Below are 18,243 nucleotides of genomic sequence, written 5' to 3' on the forward strand. Positions count from 1 at the left end.
CATTGGTGTTGATTTGGAATGTTTAGTAATGAATTCTAATCTAATTATGTGGGAGTTCTGTTTACATACAACTTACCGCTGGCTCTAATCCTCCAACTATGAGGAAAGCCACGCAGTTTCACCTGTGACCACTAGAGGCCAGTGCTCAACCAACTGTTACCAGTATGTAAGAAAACAACTCAAAAATGAGTGCAAGTGGAAGAAACCAAATCATCACTGTTACACACAGACAGCTCAGACACAGAGCGCATATAGGCCTAGGTTAGGCTACGTAAAAGATGCTTAATACCAAAACAACGATCACACATTATCAAATGTATCATGACGTGTTGTCACAAAGACTTACTCCAAATAGAAAATCGAAACCAAAAACAGGCTAAGTCAAGTCAAGTCAAGTCAGTTTTATTTGTATAGCGCATTTAACGTGCACAGAGTGCAACCCAAAGCGCTCCACATATAAGACATTGTCAATGACACATAGACTAACAAAGACAATAGCACGGAGCGGCGTAGTCGCCAGCGTACCCGTGACACCAAGACAGAACTACATTTAAGAAATAACAAACGCAAAAGATGCCGGACGGAGCGGCGTAGTCGCCAGCGTACCCGTGACACCAAGACATACAAGACAGACAACAAATTAATAAATAAAAAATAAAAAAATTAAAAATAAAAATTAGTCCAATTTCCAACCGGCTGAAAATGTCCAAGGGCAATGATGACTCGCGTGAAACTGCGCACTGTGTCTCCACAACCGATGCATGCAACGCCGACAAAGTTCTTCATCTCACTGGCAGTCTGGAGATAACGTGAACGCTAGGCCTTGTTAGTCTGGAGATCACTGGAAGCATAACAGTCCGAAGTCATGGGCAATCTTGTAGATCAGCAACTCGGTGGACTTTTAAGTGTAAGTGTTCTCTCATTGACGCCTGTAGGAGGCAATATCGTTGATCCAATTTTGTAAATTTGCACGTCGTAAAGTTCAATATGAGAGTTAAAATAAAGCCAGTCATACAGCAGAACATTTTATTCAATATTTTACACCTACTAAATTATCAAAGTAAATTTCAAAACTTTTCAGCAACCGTGAGTCATAACTCGTCCTGAGTGGGGCAACCTATAAGCCTAATACGTCCCACTCTGATGAAAATGATTGAAAAGAAACCATTTGCATGATCTTAGCTCCTCTGGCCTTGTGCCTAGAGGCCCGTCCCACCTTACCCGGAGGTGGGGGAGGGGCGCCCTCGCACCAGGCCCCTGCCGGTCCCGGGCCGGGGGCGTGCCGCACCCCCCGCACCCCCTCAAGCTCCGCCCCTGCTCACACCTGTGCACTTGACAGAGGTGCATGACGATGTTTATTCTACAGGTTATTTTAATGTCATATTTTGGGTGTTGTATGTGGTGCACTTTGGCAGAAGAGACATTCTCCTTACACGGTCTTTAAACATCAAAATATTCAGAATGCCGTGACGTGAGTCATTACAATTGGCCTTCCTTTTCATTCTCAAAGTAGGTTAAAATTGCATGTTCATCAGCCCGATTTTCAAAATCTCTCGGGGGAGAAACCCACGAACCCCCAGACAAAAAGTTCTCTAACTTCTGGGCTCTAGCCCCGAATGTTTTAAATAGCTAGCAACGCCCCTGAAGAACAATAAGCTGCTTTGCAAGCACACTTAACAAGTCCAGTCTAGTAGGCTACCTCCCGGCCGTCCCACACCCTTTAGTCTGTGAACGGCCGCGCAATCACAAAACCGGAAGTAGGTTTCGGTGTCTGTGCATGGCAGGCATGCGGAATGCTTAATTGTATGAGGATTTGTATTTGTAGGCTACTGGATAAACGCTGTGACACCACTTGCAGATGTTTCATTCGACAGGTAAGACGAACTTATAAACTGGAAAAATCTGAAAACTGTAAACGGGAACTGCTAAAACTGACTCTGTAAGAGGTGTGGATTCACTTCACATCAATGTCCGCTTGTCAAGACCGCGAGTCTGCAGGTGTTAAAACCTTTTTGCATTTGTTCTAAGGTGAAAAAAAAACTAGAGAAACGGGAAGGAAAATGATTGTTTGGAAACCCACCTGAAGTCTGAGATGAGAAAAAATGCTTATTACAGGATCAATAGGGTCAAACAAGTCATTAAGTCAGTCAATTAGGGTAGGCCTACTCCAAACTTTTGACGGACATGACATGGATGGATTATGAACCCCTGGGCACAGATTAAAAAATGCATTACATAGACTTTTGGTATGACTCCTCCGTTTGTCTCCAAAATGTTTATTTTAAAAGATAACAAACTAGAGTAGCTTTGTTAACCTCATTATTACACCGAATGCAATGTCTCTTTAGGCTAAGATTTTTTTTTTTAAACTTTATAGAGTTGGAGCTAATAAGATTTTGTATTTTGATTGTATTATGCTGGCGGCTAATCACACAATTTTAACGTAGTTTGAAAGGGACACAGGATTCAGAAATAGGCTACTAAGACAGGCCCCTTCTGTCTTCTGTCTGACTCACCTCACGTTACCCCATGCATTAGGCTGGTTTCTGACAGAAATTACGTTTTGTGCCAACTTAAACACTACTACAGCCTTTATTTGGTGAATGGAGGTGCAGATTCCTTTCTTTGGTTATTGTCCGCGATTCACATTAACTGTAGGCCATCACCGCCAGTGCATTGTACAGTAAACGTTTTCTACAACTTGTGTGCCACATTTGAGTCCTACGTTTTGCCTACATGGATGCGCGATTGAGTGCGCATCTAAATGTAACATGCAAGATGTAACAACCATTTCCTATAAACAGGTTAATTTCTAACATTACTACATATGAATGCATTGCTTAGCCTATCTTGTAGCCTAAGACGTGAAAGAAATTAATGACACAGGCACGCACACATAAGTTTCACTTTCGCTACAATATGGAAAATGCTTTTAAAGTTCCCTTTGAGTCGAATTGGCTGCAAAAATGAATGAGGTTTCCTTAGCTTGTGCTTCACCTTTCCAACAAGTTGTGTGAGAATTGTACCGTCACTTCTGCGACATTGTTTGAGTAGACAGCCCTACCGCACCGCAGTAGCCTGTGCAGTAAATAGAAGCTTTTAGCGCACGCACGCCACTAACGAAAAACCAGTAGGACAAACCACTTAGGTGTGTAAGCTCTGAAACCATCACGATCACTATCAAACATCACTGGAACCATTAACGTTTGATTACATTTCAGGTGCTAGTGGTTGTTGGTTTGGTTTCCTCCCTCAATGTCTATTGCTACTACGGCCCTGGCTGTGCACTTCAGATATGATTATTATGTTGCATCTGTGTATTAATGACTAGAATGAGCAGCAATACACATTGACAAGACACAAGAAACAAGTTTTATTAGTGTTTCAACTGAAAATCTTATCTTCTGAAAAACTGGTCACAAATACTGCCCTCTGTCCTACTCTGAATGTATGGCTCTCCTCTCCACCCCTCTATATTCCTCCTCTCCACCCCTTTCCTCTCTGTATTCCATCTCTCCATCCCTCCTCTCTGTATTCCTCCTCTCCACCCCTTTCCTCTCTGTATTCCACCTCTCCAGCCCTCTCCTCTCTCTATTCCCTCTCTCCACCCCTCTCCTGTCTGTATTCCACCTCTCCTCTCTGTATTCCATCTCTCCATCCCTCTCCTCTGTATTCTACCTCTCCATCCCTCTCCTCTCTGTATTCCACCTCTCCACTCCTCTCCTCTCTGTATTCCCTCTCTCCACCCCTCTCCTGTCTGTATTCCACCTCTCCTCTCTGTATTCCATCTCTCCATCCCTCTCCTCTGTATTCTACCTCTCCATCCCTCTCCTCTCTGTATTCCACCTCTCCACTCCTCTCCTCTCTGTATTCTATCTCTCCACCCCTCTCCTGTCTGTCCTCCTCCATTCTTCCCTGCTGGCCGCCTCCCCTCTCTCCCTCATGGGTCTGATGATGTAAATTAGGATATTTTAGCCAGAAATGCATCTGCTGTGTTTTATAAAAAATCATTTTGCCCTCCACTATGTAGCATATTGTCACGGGATAGACAGTGTTTAATTAGTTATTATCAAAGAATTGATAGTTCAGGCTACAGCAAGATAGGCTATGTGGAGCCATTTTATGAATGTGCCTTGCTGAATGAATTTTGGCTTGTCATAAGAACATTACAGAGCAGTAAATGACTATGGATATCATTTAAGGTTACTATATATTAATAAAAATGAAACAGCCTCAAATTATTATTATTATTATTTTTTATTTTTTATTATTTTTATTTTTTTTTGGGGGGGGGGGCGCAACTGGCTCCAGCTTTCATACCACATGTGCCCAGGGGGACCCGGCGGGTCGTCTCTCTCTCCGCTCACTTCCTGTCTGCCTCTTTACTGTCCCGTCATAATAAAGGGAAAAAAGCCCAAAAAAATAGACTTTAAAAAAATATAATTAACTCTTGAAAAATGACTGAGGTCCAGACCTCGGTGACCCCATAGCTGGCTACAGGCCTGCTAACCACTAAAGTGGTTCTTAAGACTTATGGTTTGCATATTTATGGTATTGTTTATTTTCATTATTTATAGTTGATATTGCCTATATATATTATTGTTATTATTGCTATTTTACCAACTTACCAACTTTTTACAAATGTTTACTGTTAGTTTATGACTATTTTATTGTATTGTTTTATTTTGTAAGTCGCTTTGGGAAAAAGCATCTGGTAAATTCTATTACCATAACCACCGTTGTGACATGGGGCAGGTCAGAGTGCAGCAGAGTAGACTGCTCAGAAACGTCTGGCCAGGCGAGTGTGTTTCCCATAATCCTCCTGGCTATTTTAACCACATTAGATATTTGATATTTATCGTAAACGTGCTAATTACCAACCATTTCTTTTGAAAATTCTTAAACAACAATGTTTTTTAATACTGCAAAATAACATTTGCTAAATGAACCTTACATTTTTCAGTAGCCATAGGTGTGTGTAGATTTTAACAAAATCTAGTTTGGTTCTTACCGGGGTTTTTACTCCCTGAAATATCCGATTTTGTTTACCACGCTCGGAGTTTAGTGCTGGGCTGGTGGGTACTTATTCCCAACCTTTCTCACGGCACATCAACGATTAGCCCGAGAATTCTCGTCGTAATTCAAAATTCCACTGTAGTCTGAGCGAATTAGCCTAAGGGTCAAAGGTGGAAGTAAATAAGGCAAAAGCATATTTGGTATCATTTGAATCGTAATTTTCTGTAGATTAAGAATTTGTGGTGCCTACAGCGCAGATTTGTCCGAAAAAAATATATAGGGCTTTGAATGGAGCATGGCACAATGATTTTTGGGCCAAAAACGTATGTTAGTACATCTTGATATTAGCTGATATCTCTTAAGCCAATTGAAAGATATTCATCAAAACTTGGTCTACTTACCCACTATAAGTTGTCAAAGAGCTGGCAAGACAATTTAGGTCTTGAGGTCAAAGGTCAAGGTTACAAGGGGTCACACAAATAACTCACATGCAGTATTTGGTTCATATCTCCAAAGCAGACTAATGGATCTTCATTAACTCTAGTACATTTATTGTCTATACAAGTTAGATGAACTTAGGGACTCAGGGCCATGGGGTCAAAGGTTAAGGTCAGTTTCATCCCCTGACATACAAGGTTATAGACGGCGGAGACATGCTAATTAACATGCCATGTTCAATTCAATTACTGTAAATATAGTGTTTCTTTATGTTGCACAACATACACATGGTTGTTTTTGACATGGGGAGTCCCTATCTTCAGCACAATGAGTTTAATACCCCTCCTTTGTATGTAAGAATCAAGAATCTGATTGCAATTACTGTATGCAAATGTGCTTAGCAGTTACATAACAGTGAAATACTTCCACTAGCATAGTCATGACCTGACCAATATCTCTTTCAATATTGCCCATGCAGTCCTTTCCACAGTACAAGCAGTGCTACTTGCAGCTGTAAATTACAGCTTTCTGTGCTGTTGTGACTTTCCATACGTTAGTATGACTGCTAACTGTGGTCCTTGCTATTTTTCCCTTCATGGACAAGGCATTGTCCACTTTCTCCTGGCAATTTCTGTGACCCTGAAGACCAGCATTGTCTTTCAGTTTTGATGTTAGTAATGTGGCATGTCCGTTGTTATCTGTTCAGTTGAAGTTAGGGGTGTAGTCAGGGGGCCAAAACTGATATTAAAACTCTGTCGGACACTTTTTGGTACAAGCATACAACCTATCCAGTATTAATATTTAACCCCTCAACATGTGTTCTAGCCAGGTTGTCAGCTTAGAAAATGTTTTTTTGTCCATTTTAACACTATATTCTTATAAGTGGTAAAAGCGGATTTTTTCCCCCAAAGTGCTTTCATTTTCTTCCATGTTACCTACTGTAATTTTGGGCAAATGTGCAATATAATCCAATTTATGTGCAAGCATGATCATTAGGGTGGTTGTCAAGCTGATTTTTTTTGTGTGTGTATGACTTTAAGCAATTTCAGGCCGATTTGTTGGTTTCCTGCTCAACATGACATACCAACACTAAATGTTGAATATCTCAACAACCACAAGGACCATATACATAGAAATGGTATCAAATGAAAGCCAACAATCATGGGCTGTCTGCAGAAGTGTCAGAATGAATATGTATTCTACAGTGTAAGAGAACAGAACTAGAACATGAAAAAAACAATCTTCACCTAAAGAGAACCAGTTTTCAAAGTGAAAATCAGCTTGGAAACGTAACATAGCATCCCAAATCCTCTATCAATCAGTACCCCTATCTATGGGAATGAGTCAAGCCAAGTTAAAAGCTTGTAGGGAGAGACAGTGCAATGCTGCACAAGTTGTAATTCTTTAATGTCAAGGCAGCAATGTAGAACTGTAGATGGTGGTCTATGGTGCTATTTGACTTCAATAATGTACCAGGTTGTAACACAAATTATATTTAATTTACATATCACTATAGTTATTAATTCTATCCAAACATAACTGCTCTCTCACTTCTTTAGGGTAAGGGGTTAGTAACAAGTTAGTAGTAATAACTAGTCTTTAGTTATTAGTTACTAGCACTTACCACCTGACTAGAACTGACTCTCGGTTGTTTAAAAAACAGCACTCACTGATGCACTTATTCTTATTGTACTAGAGCTTTTTAAAATGGTCCTATAAGTGTTGTTGAGAGAATTAATTTATAAAGCTTAAACTGTTAACCATGTTGTTAGTTGCTTTGGTTAAAAATGCGTCAGCCAAATGTAATGTAATGTAATAACTAATAGTTGTATGGCAAAGGTATGTTTTTCCCCATCCAAGCAGTGACACTCAGGAAGGCAGCCAACAGAAGGCACCCAGGGACCATGTCTATGTGCTCAATCTGAGTCCTGGTCAGGGACACAAAAGAAGAGTTTACAGTTTTGAAAATGAATACCTTCCCAATACAAAACATGCATGCATGCATCCAAGGGCATAATATAAATCTAATCTACAAAACAGGAAAAACAATATCATGGCAAATAATCTGAAACAATGTAGTTGCATATAATGTGGCAAAACTCAATAATAATGATGCGAGTACCTGAGTATTCTTGCACCGAGCTGCACAGGCACATCCACATGCCCCACTACAAAATATTCCACTTTTTTGACATTGCCTGGTACTGCACTGACTTCCACTTTCCTTGCATCCACATATCGTCAGCTCCAAGCACCTGGCCTGTACAGGTTCTTTGGTTAAAAGCTGGGGGACAAGCATTCCATCCTTCATGTGCCAATCACAACTGGTTGGTAAGGGATGGGTCACTGGTGACTGTTTCCACTGAGTTGGTGGTAAAGTATCCACATTGGCTTTCACTTTCAAAAACAGGGCACAGCGAAAATCATGGATTGAAGTACTGTTTGCTTTTGGATCATACAGTTTTCAGACAAACTGTTCAGCTGAGGATATAATAGCTGGACTTGGTACTTCATCCTCACCAAAGTTGTGGTGAAGATGAGGGCACTGCTGGAACACTTTCCACGCCATCCTTTTTCCTATTCCAGTGAACTGACTGGTAGTGTCACATCCAGTGATGGCATGAAATGCCAACAGACCATCCAGAACCCCATTTGACATTTTAATATCATGCACTTTAATGTAGCGTGGTTTCTTGGCAGTTCCTGCTTTCATCCAAATTTCTGGGCTCAGCAGGTTGCAAACACAAGATGCAACAACAGTACATCTGTGTCACTGCACTGAATGATGAGCCTCTCATAACCTTTGGTTGTGGCATCATGAGGTTGTGCCTTCATCTTCTCCACCAACTTTGGTGAGGATGAAGTACCAAGTCCAGCTATTCTATAAGTATAAGTATATATACTCTTTTGATCCCGTGAGGGAAATTTGGTCTCTACATTTATCCCAATCCGTGAATTAGTGAAACACACTCAGCACACAGTGAACACACAGTGAACCACACACTAATCCTGGCGCAGTGAGCTCCCTGCAACAACAGCGGCGCTCAGGGAGCAGTGAGGGGTTTAAGTGCCTTGCTCAAGGGCACTTCAGCCGTGCCTACTGGTCGGGGTTCGAACTGGCAACCCTCCGGTCACAAGTCCGAAGTGCTAACCAGTAGGCCACGGCTGCCCCAAACCTCAACAGAACTGTAAACTGTATGATCCAAAAACGACCAGCACTTCAATCCATGATGTTTGCTGTGCCCTGTTTTTGAAAGTGAAAGCCAATTTGGATACTTTTACCACCAACTCAGGATGCCTTGTCTCTGCACCTAATGAGGGCCCACTATCAAACAAAGGTTTGGAAACAGTCACAAGTGACCCATCCACAGTTGCCCTTACCAACCAGTTGTGGTTGGCACATGAAGGATGGAATGCTTGTCTCCCAGCTTTTAACCAAAGAACCTGTACAGGCCAGGTGCTTGGAGCTGACGATATGTGGATGCAAGGAAAGTGGAAGTCAGTGCAGTACCAGGCAATGTCAAAAAAGTGGAATATTTTTTAGTGGGGCATGTGGATGTGCCTGTGCAGCTCGGTGCAAGAATACTCAGGTACTCACATCATTATTATTGAGTTTTGCCACATTATATGCAACTATATAGCCTGACTAGCGAGACCCACATTAAAATGTAGGGTCTGGGCACTCACCGTTCGCAGTGCTCAGTCCGAGGGGCGGGATAATCGGTTGTCTTTCAAATTCTCTCTGCACGCAATAGGGCAGTGCTAGAACGAGTCCCATGCATTTTCCCACCAGTGGAGCTATCTGGCTAGTTTAAACTTTTGCCAACTTAAAAAAAAGCTTAACTCGTGTCAAGCTGTTCGCCAACAGCAAGATCCATCTTTGTTTTCACGTAGCAGGGAATTCAAGCCAAACCGCTGCAACTCTGCCATCATTCATTATGTTAAGCCCGCCTAACGATTTGATTGGCCTGATAGAAGTTTAATTTTTCCAGCTCACAAGCCAACGGAGAATTGCTAGACTAGCCCTGGCAGCAAATGTAATTTGTTGCCACTAGGGTGCGTCTAGATTTTTAGGCTAGCAACTATATTGTTTCAGATTATTTGGCATGATATTGTTTTTCCTGTTTTGTAGATTAGATTTATATTATGCCCTTGGATGCATGCATGCATGTTTTGTATTGGGAAGGTATTCATTATCAAAACAGTAAACTCTTCTTTTGTGTCCCTGACCAGGACTCAGACTGAGCACATGGACATGGTCCCTGGGTGCCTTCTGTTGGCTGCCTACCTGAGAGTCACTGCTTGGATGGGGAAAAACATACCTTTGCCATACGACTATTATATAGTTATTACTACTAACTAGTTACTTACCCCTAACCCTAAAGAAGTGAGAGAGCATTAATGTTAGGATGGAATTAATAACTAAAGTGATATGTTAATTAAATATAATTTGCGTTACAACCTGGTACATTAATGAAGTAAAATAGCACCATAGACCACCATCTACAGTTCTACATTTCCGCCTTGACATTAAAGAATTATAACTTGTGCAGTATTGCACTGTCTCTCCCTGCAAGCTTTAAACTTGGCTTGACTCATTCCCATAGATAGGGGTACTGATTGATAGAGGTTTTGGGATGCTATGTTATGTTTCCAAGCTGATATTCACTTTGAAAACTGGTTCTCTTTAGGCGGAGATAGTTTTTTTCATGTTCTAGTTCTGTTGTCTCTTACACTGTACAATAAATGTCAATTCTGACACTTCTGCAGACAGCCCATGAGTGTTAGCTTTCATTTAATACCTTTTTTATGTATATGGTCCTTGTGGTTGTGGAGATATTCAACATTTATTGCTGGCATGTCGTGTTGAGCAGGAAGCCAAAAAATTGGCCTGAAATTGCTTGTACAAGTCACACACAAAAAATGTCAGCTTGACAACCACCCTAATATCTTACCTATGGGTGTCTTCTACTTAAAAAAATAGGGTGGCAGCTTGTACCAAAACATGTCCGCAAAAGCCTTAACGGAAGCCCTTTTCAGAATTGGCCCCCTGACTAACATTAAGGGACACAAAATGAGACTGTTGTAAGAAGCAATATTTTCCCCTGTCGTGGAAAATGTCTACCCTGGAAATCCAGAGTTCTCGCGAGAGCACAATGGAATGAGCAATGATGCACGTTACTTTTACCCCTTGTATCCCGGGGAACCAATCAATTCGGCGTATCTGATATATAAACTGATGACGACAACGCTGCAACGTTGGAGGTCAGTAAACATTGGTCATTCGCCTATGCCATTACACCTCAGATCAGCAGATGGTGGTGGTAATGCACTCCATTTGCGAACTGCTAAAAAACAATTCACTGAAGAAGAAGAACAGGCCAGTCAACCCTTCTTCTTTAATCGGTTAGCTTTTTTTGGCAGTTTGCAAACGGAGTGCATTACCACCACAATCTGCTGGACTGAGGTGTATTGGCAAGTGTACCCCTCAGCCTCGTTATGGCGAATAGTGTTATCCAATTGTGTTAAAGTCCGGAATCATTCAGAGTAAACATTGGTCTAGTGTTATCCAATTGCGTGCAGTGAGATTTTCAAATGCATGCTTGGTGCCACCCCTCGAGTTGGGCCATTACATTGTTCGTGGCCAGACCCTTAATCTTTCTAGATTACCAGGGTCTGGATTTTCCAGGCTAGAAAATGTCCACTTCCAAATCCAATTGTCCAATTAACAATTACCACTTGACTATTTAGTAATTTAGCACTCTGGAACAAGGCGTCCGAAGGAGACTATGTAGATATAAGATTTTCCGAAGACTGTTGATCTTTATTCACCGTATTGCAATGATAGTACAGCCCAACCATCAAAGCAATAGGGAGGACATGTCATCAGCTTGGGCCCCCGACAAGATCTCCCCTACGGATGGCTATACACTATATTTTATACTCCTCAGCCCTTTGAGAAGTGCCACCCTCTCACGCCATCTCCATCAACACCCTTCACCAATCAGTACCAAGCAGGGTCGCTTACATTGGTGGAAACCATCTTCCCATCATGCATAAAACTATATGCAAACCTATGTAATGCATAGGTAACATATGTAAAATAGTGTAACCCTAAGTTTTTCTATTTCCTTCCAGTTTGGTGAAATAAGGTCTTATCTTATTCTTTCCTAGCTAGACAGGCCCTAACTCATAAGGCACAGTGGCCTCCTCATCCCTGTCCTGTCCAGTCCTCACCAGCTTGATAACACCCCCTTTCCCTTAACCATGTAATGAGGAGATCCTCTCATCCTGGTACCCCCAGTACTTTTCCACTCACCCCACTCCTCTGATAGTTGGTCTGGCCTACACAAGATACAATAACCTCATACTGCTCACAGCAAATGCAGTGGCATTAAGACTTATGACACTCATGACTACATTCTTCTAGAACATGAAAACCCATGCAATAGTATAAACCCTTAGGAAACCCATGATTACATCCCTTCACATCCTGAAAACCCACCATAATACCTAGTAGAATCATAGGTAATATCAGTCCTACTGCCGTTGCTTATATGCCTACTACCAACTTCAGGGAACAAAGTATACTGTAACTATTGCAATGCGATGCAAGGGTAGTTTTTATTTCTAACACTATTCTATCAACATAGACATTTACACCGATTGTCTGTCGTTATAATTTAAGTTGAAGGAAATAACTCAAGATGACAATGTTTATCAGATGTTTGACAGAAATGGTTTGGATTTAATCTAAAACTTCTGCTATTCAGCTTATTGATGTACTGAATGCTAAGGAATAGTACTTTGTTTTTTACTCCAATATCATTTATCAACTGTAACAGTTATTTTAAAACAGGTATTCACACAGATGTTTGCATTTTTAAAACAGCAAATTATTTTGATTTCCCCTGGTTTCAGAGGTTTTCAACTGTTTTTATACAGAAAATAAAGTTTGTTTTGCTTTAATAAATGTCTTAATCTTTTTTAATGTTAATTCAGATAGTTGATTCTATGCCTCAGCCAGCTATAGCCTCATGACCTTTAACCTCTACCTGTGACCCCATGATCTTTAATGCCTTATCAGTTAATTTAGGCTTAATTAGCTGTGTTGGGTTTAATGAGGATTCTTCAATCTGCTTGAGAGGTATAAAACAAACATTGCATGTCAAGTATGACCTCACATGACCTTGACCTTTGACCCCAAGACATTAAACACCTACTCATTTTATGAAGAACTTATGGTAAGTAAGTACACCAAGTTTGGTAAAGATCCTTTTACCAGTATGGGAGATATCAGCTAATATCTATATGTGATATACGATTTTGGCCCAATAATCATTATACCATGGTCCATTCAAAGCTGTATATCTTTTTTCTGGTACAAATATGCGCTGTAGGCACCTGGAATTCTTAATCTACATGAAATTACGGTTCGATTGATACCAAATATCCTTTTGCTGTATTTACTTCCACCTTCAACCCTAATTCGCTCAGACTACTGGAGCTCCAAGTGGATTTGTACACGCAGCCTTACAACACTGTTTACAGCTCTTCGAGTCACGGTAAAATGTAATTTTTGGTACATAGCTAATTTAGATAAACTCATGGTGTGGGTGCTTGCGTTTGTTTAGGAATCCGCCGTCTTGGTTTGTATAGAAATGAATATTAAGTGACACATACATGTAAGAGGTTGGACATACGTGACGGTTGGTAATATGTGACGTTGCTGAGAGTCCCATATGGTTATACTCTGGACTGCAATCCTGAATCCATTCCAGAGTGCTGGAATTCTTCTTAGGAAAGCCTTTCTCCGTGAGAAACTTGGTGCTGTCACTAGTTGTTTGTTTTACTGGTCTCCTAAACTAAACTGCACTTTGCGCCAAAAACTCAGAGAACATCAGCTGCCAAAATGACACCTCGTAGTATTTCCTAATAAGTTCCACTCATCTCCTGATTATCCCAGCTGTGCTTTGTTTGTGCTTTGTGTGTTAATTAGTAAAGGGTAGCGTTAGAGAAGGCCTGTTATGGAAATGAGACCAGTCACAGATACATAAAGAGAGAGAGAGATGGAGACATAGACATAGATAGATAGATAGATAGATAGATAGATGGAGACAGGGTAGGAATTTTACGGCGGCCACGACGGCCGTCGTTGCCTCTTGCGTTGGCCGTGAGGCCCCTTTGAAAATTAGAGGTTTACAGGCCACGGTGGCCTTGGTGCCCCCTTCTTTCAATATTCTGCTTTGCGTCCTAGTAATAGAGATTTTTATTTAGCCTGTGGCCTGTCAAAATAATCTTAGCATTCACAGCGCAAATTCATTTAGTCTTTTACGCAGTGGACTAAATTCATTTAGTCTTTCCGTAAAAAAACGTACATTTGTTTAAAAACTTGTAAATTTGTTCACTCATTGTCAATTTGTTTAAAAACTTGTCAATTTGTTCACTCATTGCAAATTTGTTTAAAACTTGTACATTTGTTTAAAAAATGTACATTTGCTTAAAACATTGTACATTTGTTTAAAAACTTGTACATTTGTTTTTAATCTTGTAAATCATTTATAATTTATTTGCTCTTCCAGGCCACCATAGTTATGTCAATGTGTCTGAATATTTATGTTGTGATGAGATGTGCGATGACCACACAAATTTCCCCTTGAGGGATGATAAAGTACACTTTGATCTTGACCTTAATTTTGTGTGTGTCAGGGTGAAGATGACTCTCTGTAATCTGACCATCACGGAGGAGGTGCAGGTGTTCCAGATTGTGACGGCCATCCCCACGTTCGTCCTCGGTGTCCTGGTCAACGCTGCGGTACTGGTGCTCTTCTGCCGGCAGTGGCGGAACTGCAGCGACATGATGGTGTACCTGACCAATCTGGCGCTGGCCGACAGCTGCGTCCTGGTCTCGCTGCCCTTCAGGATGTACTCGTACCACAACCTCTGGCCCTTCTCTGTCAGCTCCTGCCTGGTCTTCGTCTCCACCTACTTCGTCAACATGTACGTCAGCATCTTCACCACTGTGGCCATCAGCGTTGTCCGCTACGTGGCCGTTAAGTACCCCTTCAGGGCGCGGGCGGTTATGTCCCCCTGGAAGGCGCTGGTGGTGTGTGTGGGCATCTGGGTGGTCATCGGCTCCCTGAGCGCCGCGTTCCACTCAGTAGACGCTCCGCCAGCGAACTCGTCCGGTTTCAAATGTTTCCAGAAGAACTCAGAGGAGCCGCTGCCCCTCTCCTTCATCCTGACGCTGGGCACAGTGGGCTACGCGCTGCCGTTCGTCGTCATCACGTACTGCTCAGTGACGGTGATCCGCACCCTCGCCAGGAGGATGGACCGCGGTGGTGCACAGATGGGCCAGTCAGTGCGCATCATCATCGCTAGCCTCGCCATCTTCATCGTCTGCTTCTCACCGCTCCACTTCGGCTTCCTGCTCAAGTTCCTGAGCGAGACCTACTCACACGACTGTGGTCTGCAGCAGTTTGCCCACTCGTTTGTCCACGTGGCCAACAGCCTGGCGTCCACCAACTGCTTCCTGGACGCCTTCATCTACTACTTCCTGGCCCGTGGCTGGGGGTCTCTGAAAGACGCATGCTGCGGCACCCAGCACGAGGAGAGGGTCAACGCTGTGACCTTCCACAATCAACACGATCAAGCTCTGATTTGATCAAATATGTTCACAAACTTATATTTCACAAACGTATATTTTAATCGTCAGGCTTCCCGGGCAAAGCGAGGGATGGCTCTAGTATGGGCGTAGATTTAGGGTGGGACGCTAAGGACTAGTCCTAATCAAAATTTTAAGATGACAAAATTGTCCCCACCAATATTTTAGCGAACTTATTTGTACTGCTGATCATTCCGACAGCCAGCACAACAATACAAGAAACGTCAGGGTTGACAAGCAGGCTACACGCATGGAGAATGCCAATGCACAGGCTACTTTGCAGTGGCAGTCAAGCGAGCAGGTGTGTCAACGACAACGGTAAGTTACCACCGGGCTGTCTGCCAATACATACCCCATAAAAGGCCATCGCCGCCAACCTCGCCATCTTCATCGTCTGCTTCTCGCCGCTCCACTTCGGCTTCCTGCTCAAGTTCCTGAGCGAGACCTAATCACACGACTGTGGTCTGCAGCAGTTTGCCCACTCGTTTGTCCACGTGGCCAACAGCCTGGCGTCCACCAACTGCTTCCTGGACGCCTTCAGCTACTACTTCCTGGCGCGTGGCAGCTGGGGGTCTCTGAAGGTCGTGTGCTGTGGCACCCAGCACACGGAGAGGGTCAACACCGTGATCTGACAGTCAGGGTCAGGATGATTATTGTAGCTGTAAAAGAACTGTGTGAGCTCTCAGCTCTCGCTCTCTGTTCCTCCAGATGACTAGCCAAGCTGTCATTATTATAGACTTGGTAGAGCCAGGTTTGTCTGAGTGGGTTCTATGTGATGTGGACGTGCTATGTGCATATGTGTTTACTGCAGAGGAAACACTGTATTCTGAGGGACTGAATGCCATGTGTCTGTATGTATATCTGTAGCTGTTAAAAGTATTGTGTAAATTGGAGTCGTGTTAATTAATTCGTGTCAGTTCTAGATTAGAGGCTGAAGTAGCCTGCTAGCGAGAGACTTCTGTAATATCAATAAAAATTGACCTATAACGAAGTTTGTTCACTGCTGGCAAGTAAGTAAGCAATCAAGCACAACAAAGGCTGTCACTTGAATGGCGTTTGCTAACGTTAGCAATCAAACAATCTTAGATAGCTAAAACGTTTTTGAAACAGAAAAGTTAATTATTTTATGGATTTCAGTCGAATCCCTTGGCGTTATGCCGTAAAACCTATCAATCTGAGCATGCGTGACTCACATCGGGTAGCGACTCACATCGGGGAGTGACAGGAAGTGAGATTCCATAGTGGAATACAGGGGAATAGAGGAAGTGAGATTCCATAGTGGAATACAGGGGAATATATGGCACATTTTACGCAACAGGGTTGACCCAAAGTGCTTTACAAATGATTACAAATGATTACAATGTTATTTACAAATTTACAAATGATTACATATGAAAATAAGAATGGACTTAAGAAATGAAACCATGGGGGAGATTAAAGTGTACTAAAACCTAGGGAGAAAAGATGTTTTTTTAAATTAGATTTAAAACTATCTAAGGTTGGGCTGGACTTAATATGGACAGGAAGACTATTCCAGAGCCGGGGAGTGGCAACAGAGAAAGCCCGGTACCCTTTGGTTTTTAGGCGGGAAGGGGGAACGGCAAGGAGTTGTTGGGAGGAGGACCTGAGTGACCTAAGGGTAGAATGAGGCCTAATCAGATCACAAATATATTGTGGTGCTAAACCATTCAGAGCTTTGAAAACAAATAGTAAGATTTTGAAATCTATTCTGAAACTCACAGGTAACCAGTGTAGTTTGGACAACACAGGAGTGATATGCTCGCTCTTCCTAGTTTTACTCAGTAATCTGGCAGCCGCATTTTGGACTAGTTGCAACTTAGCAACAGTGGAATGTGTTAAGCCATAATAGAGAGAATTGCAGTAGTCCAGCCTAGATGTAATGAAGGCATGAATGGGTGTTTCCAGATCCTTATAAGAAACAAGGGATTTCAATTTAGAAATAGCTGAAAGAAGCTACCCTTCACCACACTACTGACTTGTTTGTTCAAATTCAAAGATGAATTCAGGAAAACACCAAGATTTTTAAAAACATTGTGAGAGTATGTAGACAGGGGACCAAGTGAATGTTTTAGGTCTGAAACAGAGTTACAGAGTTTTCTTTTCACTGAGTTGTAAGAAGTTCCTTGCCATCCAGACTTTGATATCATTAAGGCAGTTGAACAGATTTTCCAATGAACAGGCACTATCAGGAGTAACTGGGAGGTAAAATTGAGGTCATCTGCATAACAATGATATTGAAATTTGTATTTCTTAAAGATGGTGCAGAGGGGGAGCATGTATAATGAAAATAAGAGAGGGCCTAAAATTGAACCTTGGGGCACACCACACTTAATAGGAGCAGAGGATGAAGAACAATTTCCTATTCTAACCAAGAAAGTTCTGTCCGTCAAATAGGATGTGAACCATTTTTAACACTGGGCCCTGCAAACCAACTTCATCTTCCAATCTTTTTAAAAGGATGACATGATTGATAGTGTCAAATGCTGCACTAAGATCCAGAAGGACTAAGAGGGCACAAGAACCAGTATCTACTGAGAAGAGGATGTCATTGTGGACTTTCAACAGAGCAGATTAAGTACAGTGGAGTGATCTAAAACCAGACTGGAATTTATCAAAGATGATGAAAGTGTTTAAATAAGAGGAGACCAGGGAGAGACCAACCTTTTCCAAGATCTTGGAGATAAAGGGTAACTTGGAGATAGGCCTATAGTTTTTAAGGTTATTAGGGTCAAGACTGGGCTTCTTGAGTATAGAGGTTGAATGCTTGTTTAAAACTGGAGGGGACCACTCCATTAGCTAAGGAGCTAGTAATTATAGCCAAAACAAGGGGACAGATGACAACAAAAACGTCCTTAAGAAGACGTGATGGCAAAACATCTAAGTGGCACAAGTAAGTGGGATTCCCCTGAGCTGAAAACATCTAAGTGGCACAAGTAAGTGGGATTCCCCTGAGCTGAAAACATCTAAGTGGCACAAGTAAGTGGGATTCCCCTGAGCTGAAAACATCTAAGTGGCACAAGTAAGTGGGATTCCCCTGAGCTGAAAACATCTAAGTGGCACAAGTAAGTGGGATTCCCCTGAGCTGAAAACATCTAAGTGGCACA

The 18,243-nt window shown here is 42.1% G+C and overlaps 1 protein-coding gene across 1 annotated transcript; it reads left to right on the plus strand.

Moving 5' to 3' along the window:
* The first annotated feature begins 1,777 nt into the window (after positions 1–1,777).
* LOC143116511 (G-protein coupled receptor 35-like) lies at positions 1,778–16,241 on the plus strand. The gene is made up of 2 exons (XM_076277697.1): positions 1,778–1,874; positions 14,164–16,241. The coding sequence occupies exon 2, from the start codon at positions 14,171–14,173 to the stop codon at positions 15,116–15,118; it is 948 nt and encodes a 315-aa protein (XP_076133812.1). The 5' UTR covers positions 1,778–1,874; positions 14,164–14,170; the 3' UTR covers positions 15,119–16,241.
* The last annotated feature ends 2,002 nt before the right edge of the window (positions 16,242–18,243 follow it).

The sequence above is a fragment of the Alosa pseudoharengus genome, unplaced genomic scaffold (assembly GCF_046254945.1).
Source record: "Alosa pseudoharengus isolate Yale_2024_CS ecotype anadromous, Long Island Sound unplaced genomic scaffold, YU_APseudo_1.1 YU_APseudo_1.1_scf_11, whole genome shotgun sequence".
Classification (NCBI taxonomy): Eukaryota; Metazoa; Chordata; class Actinopteri; order Clupeiformes; family Clupeidae; genus Alosa; species Alosa pseudoharengus.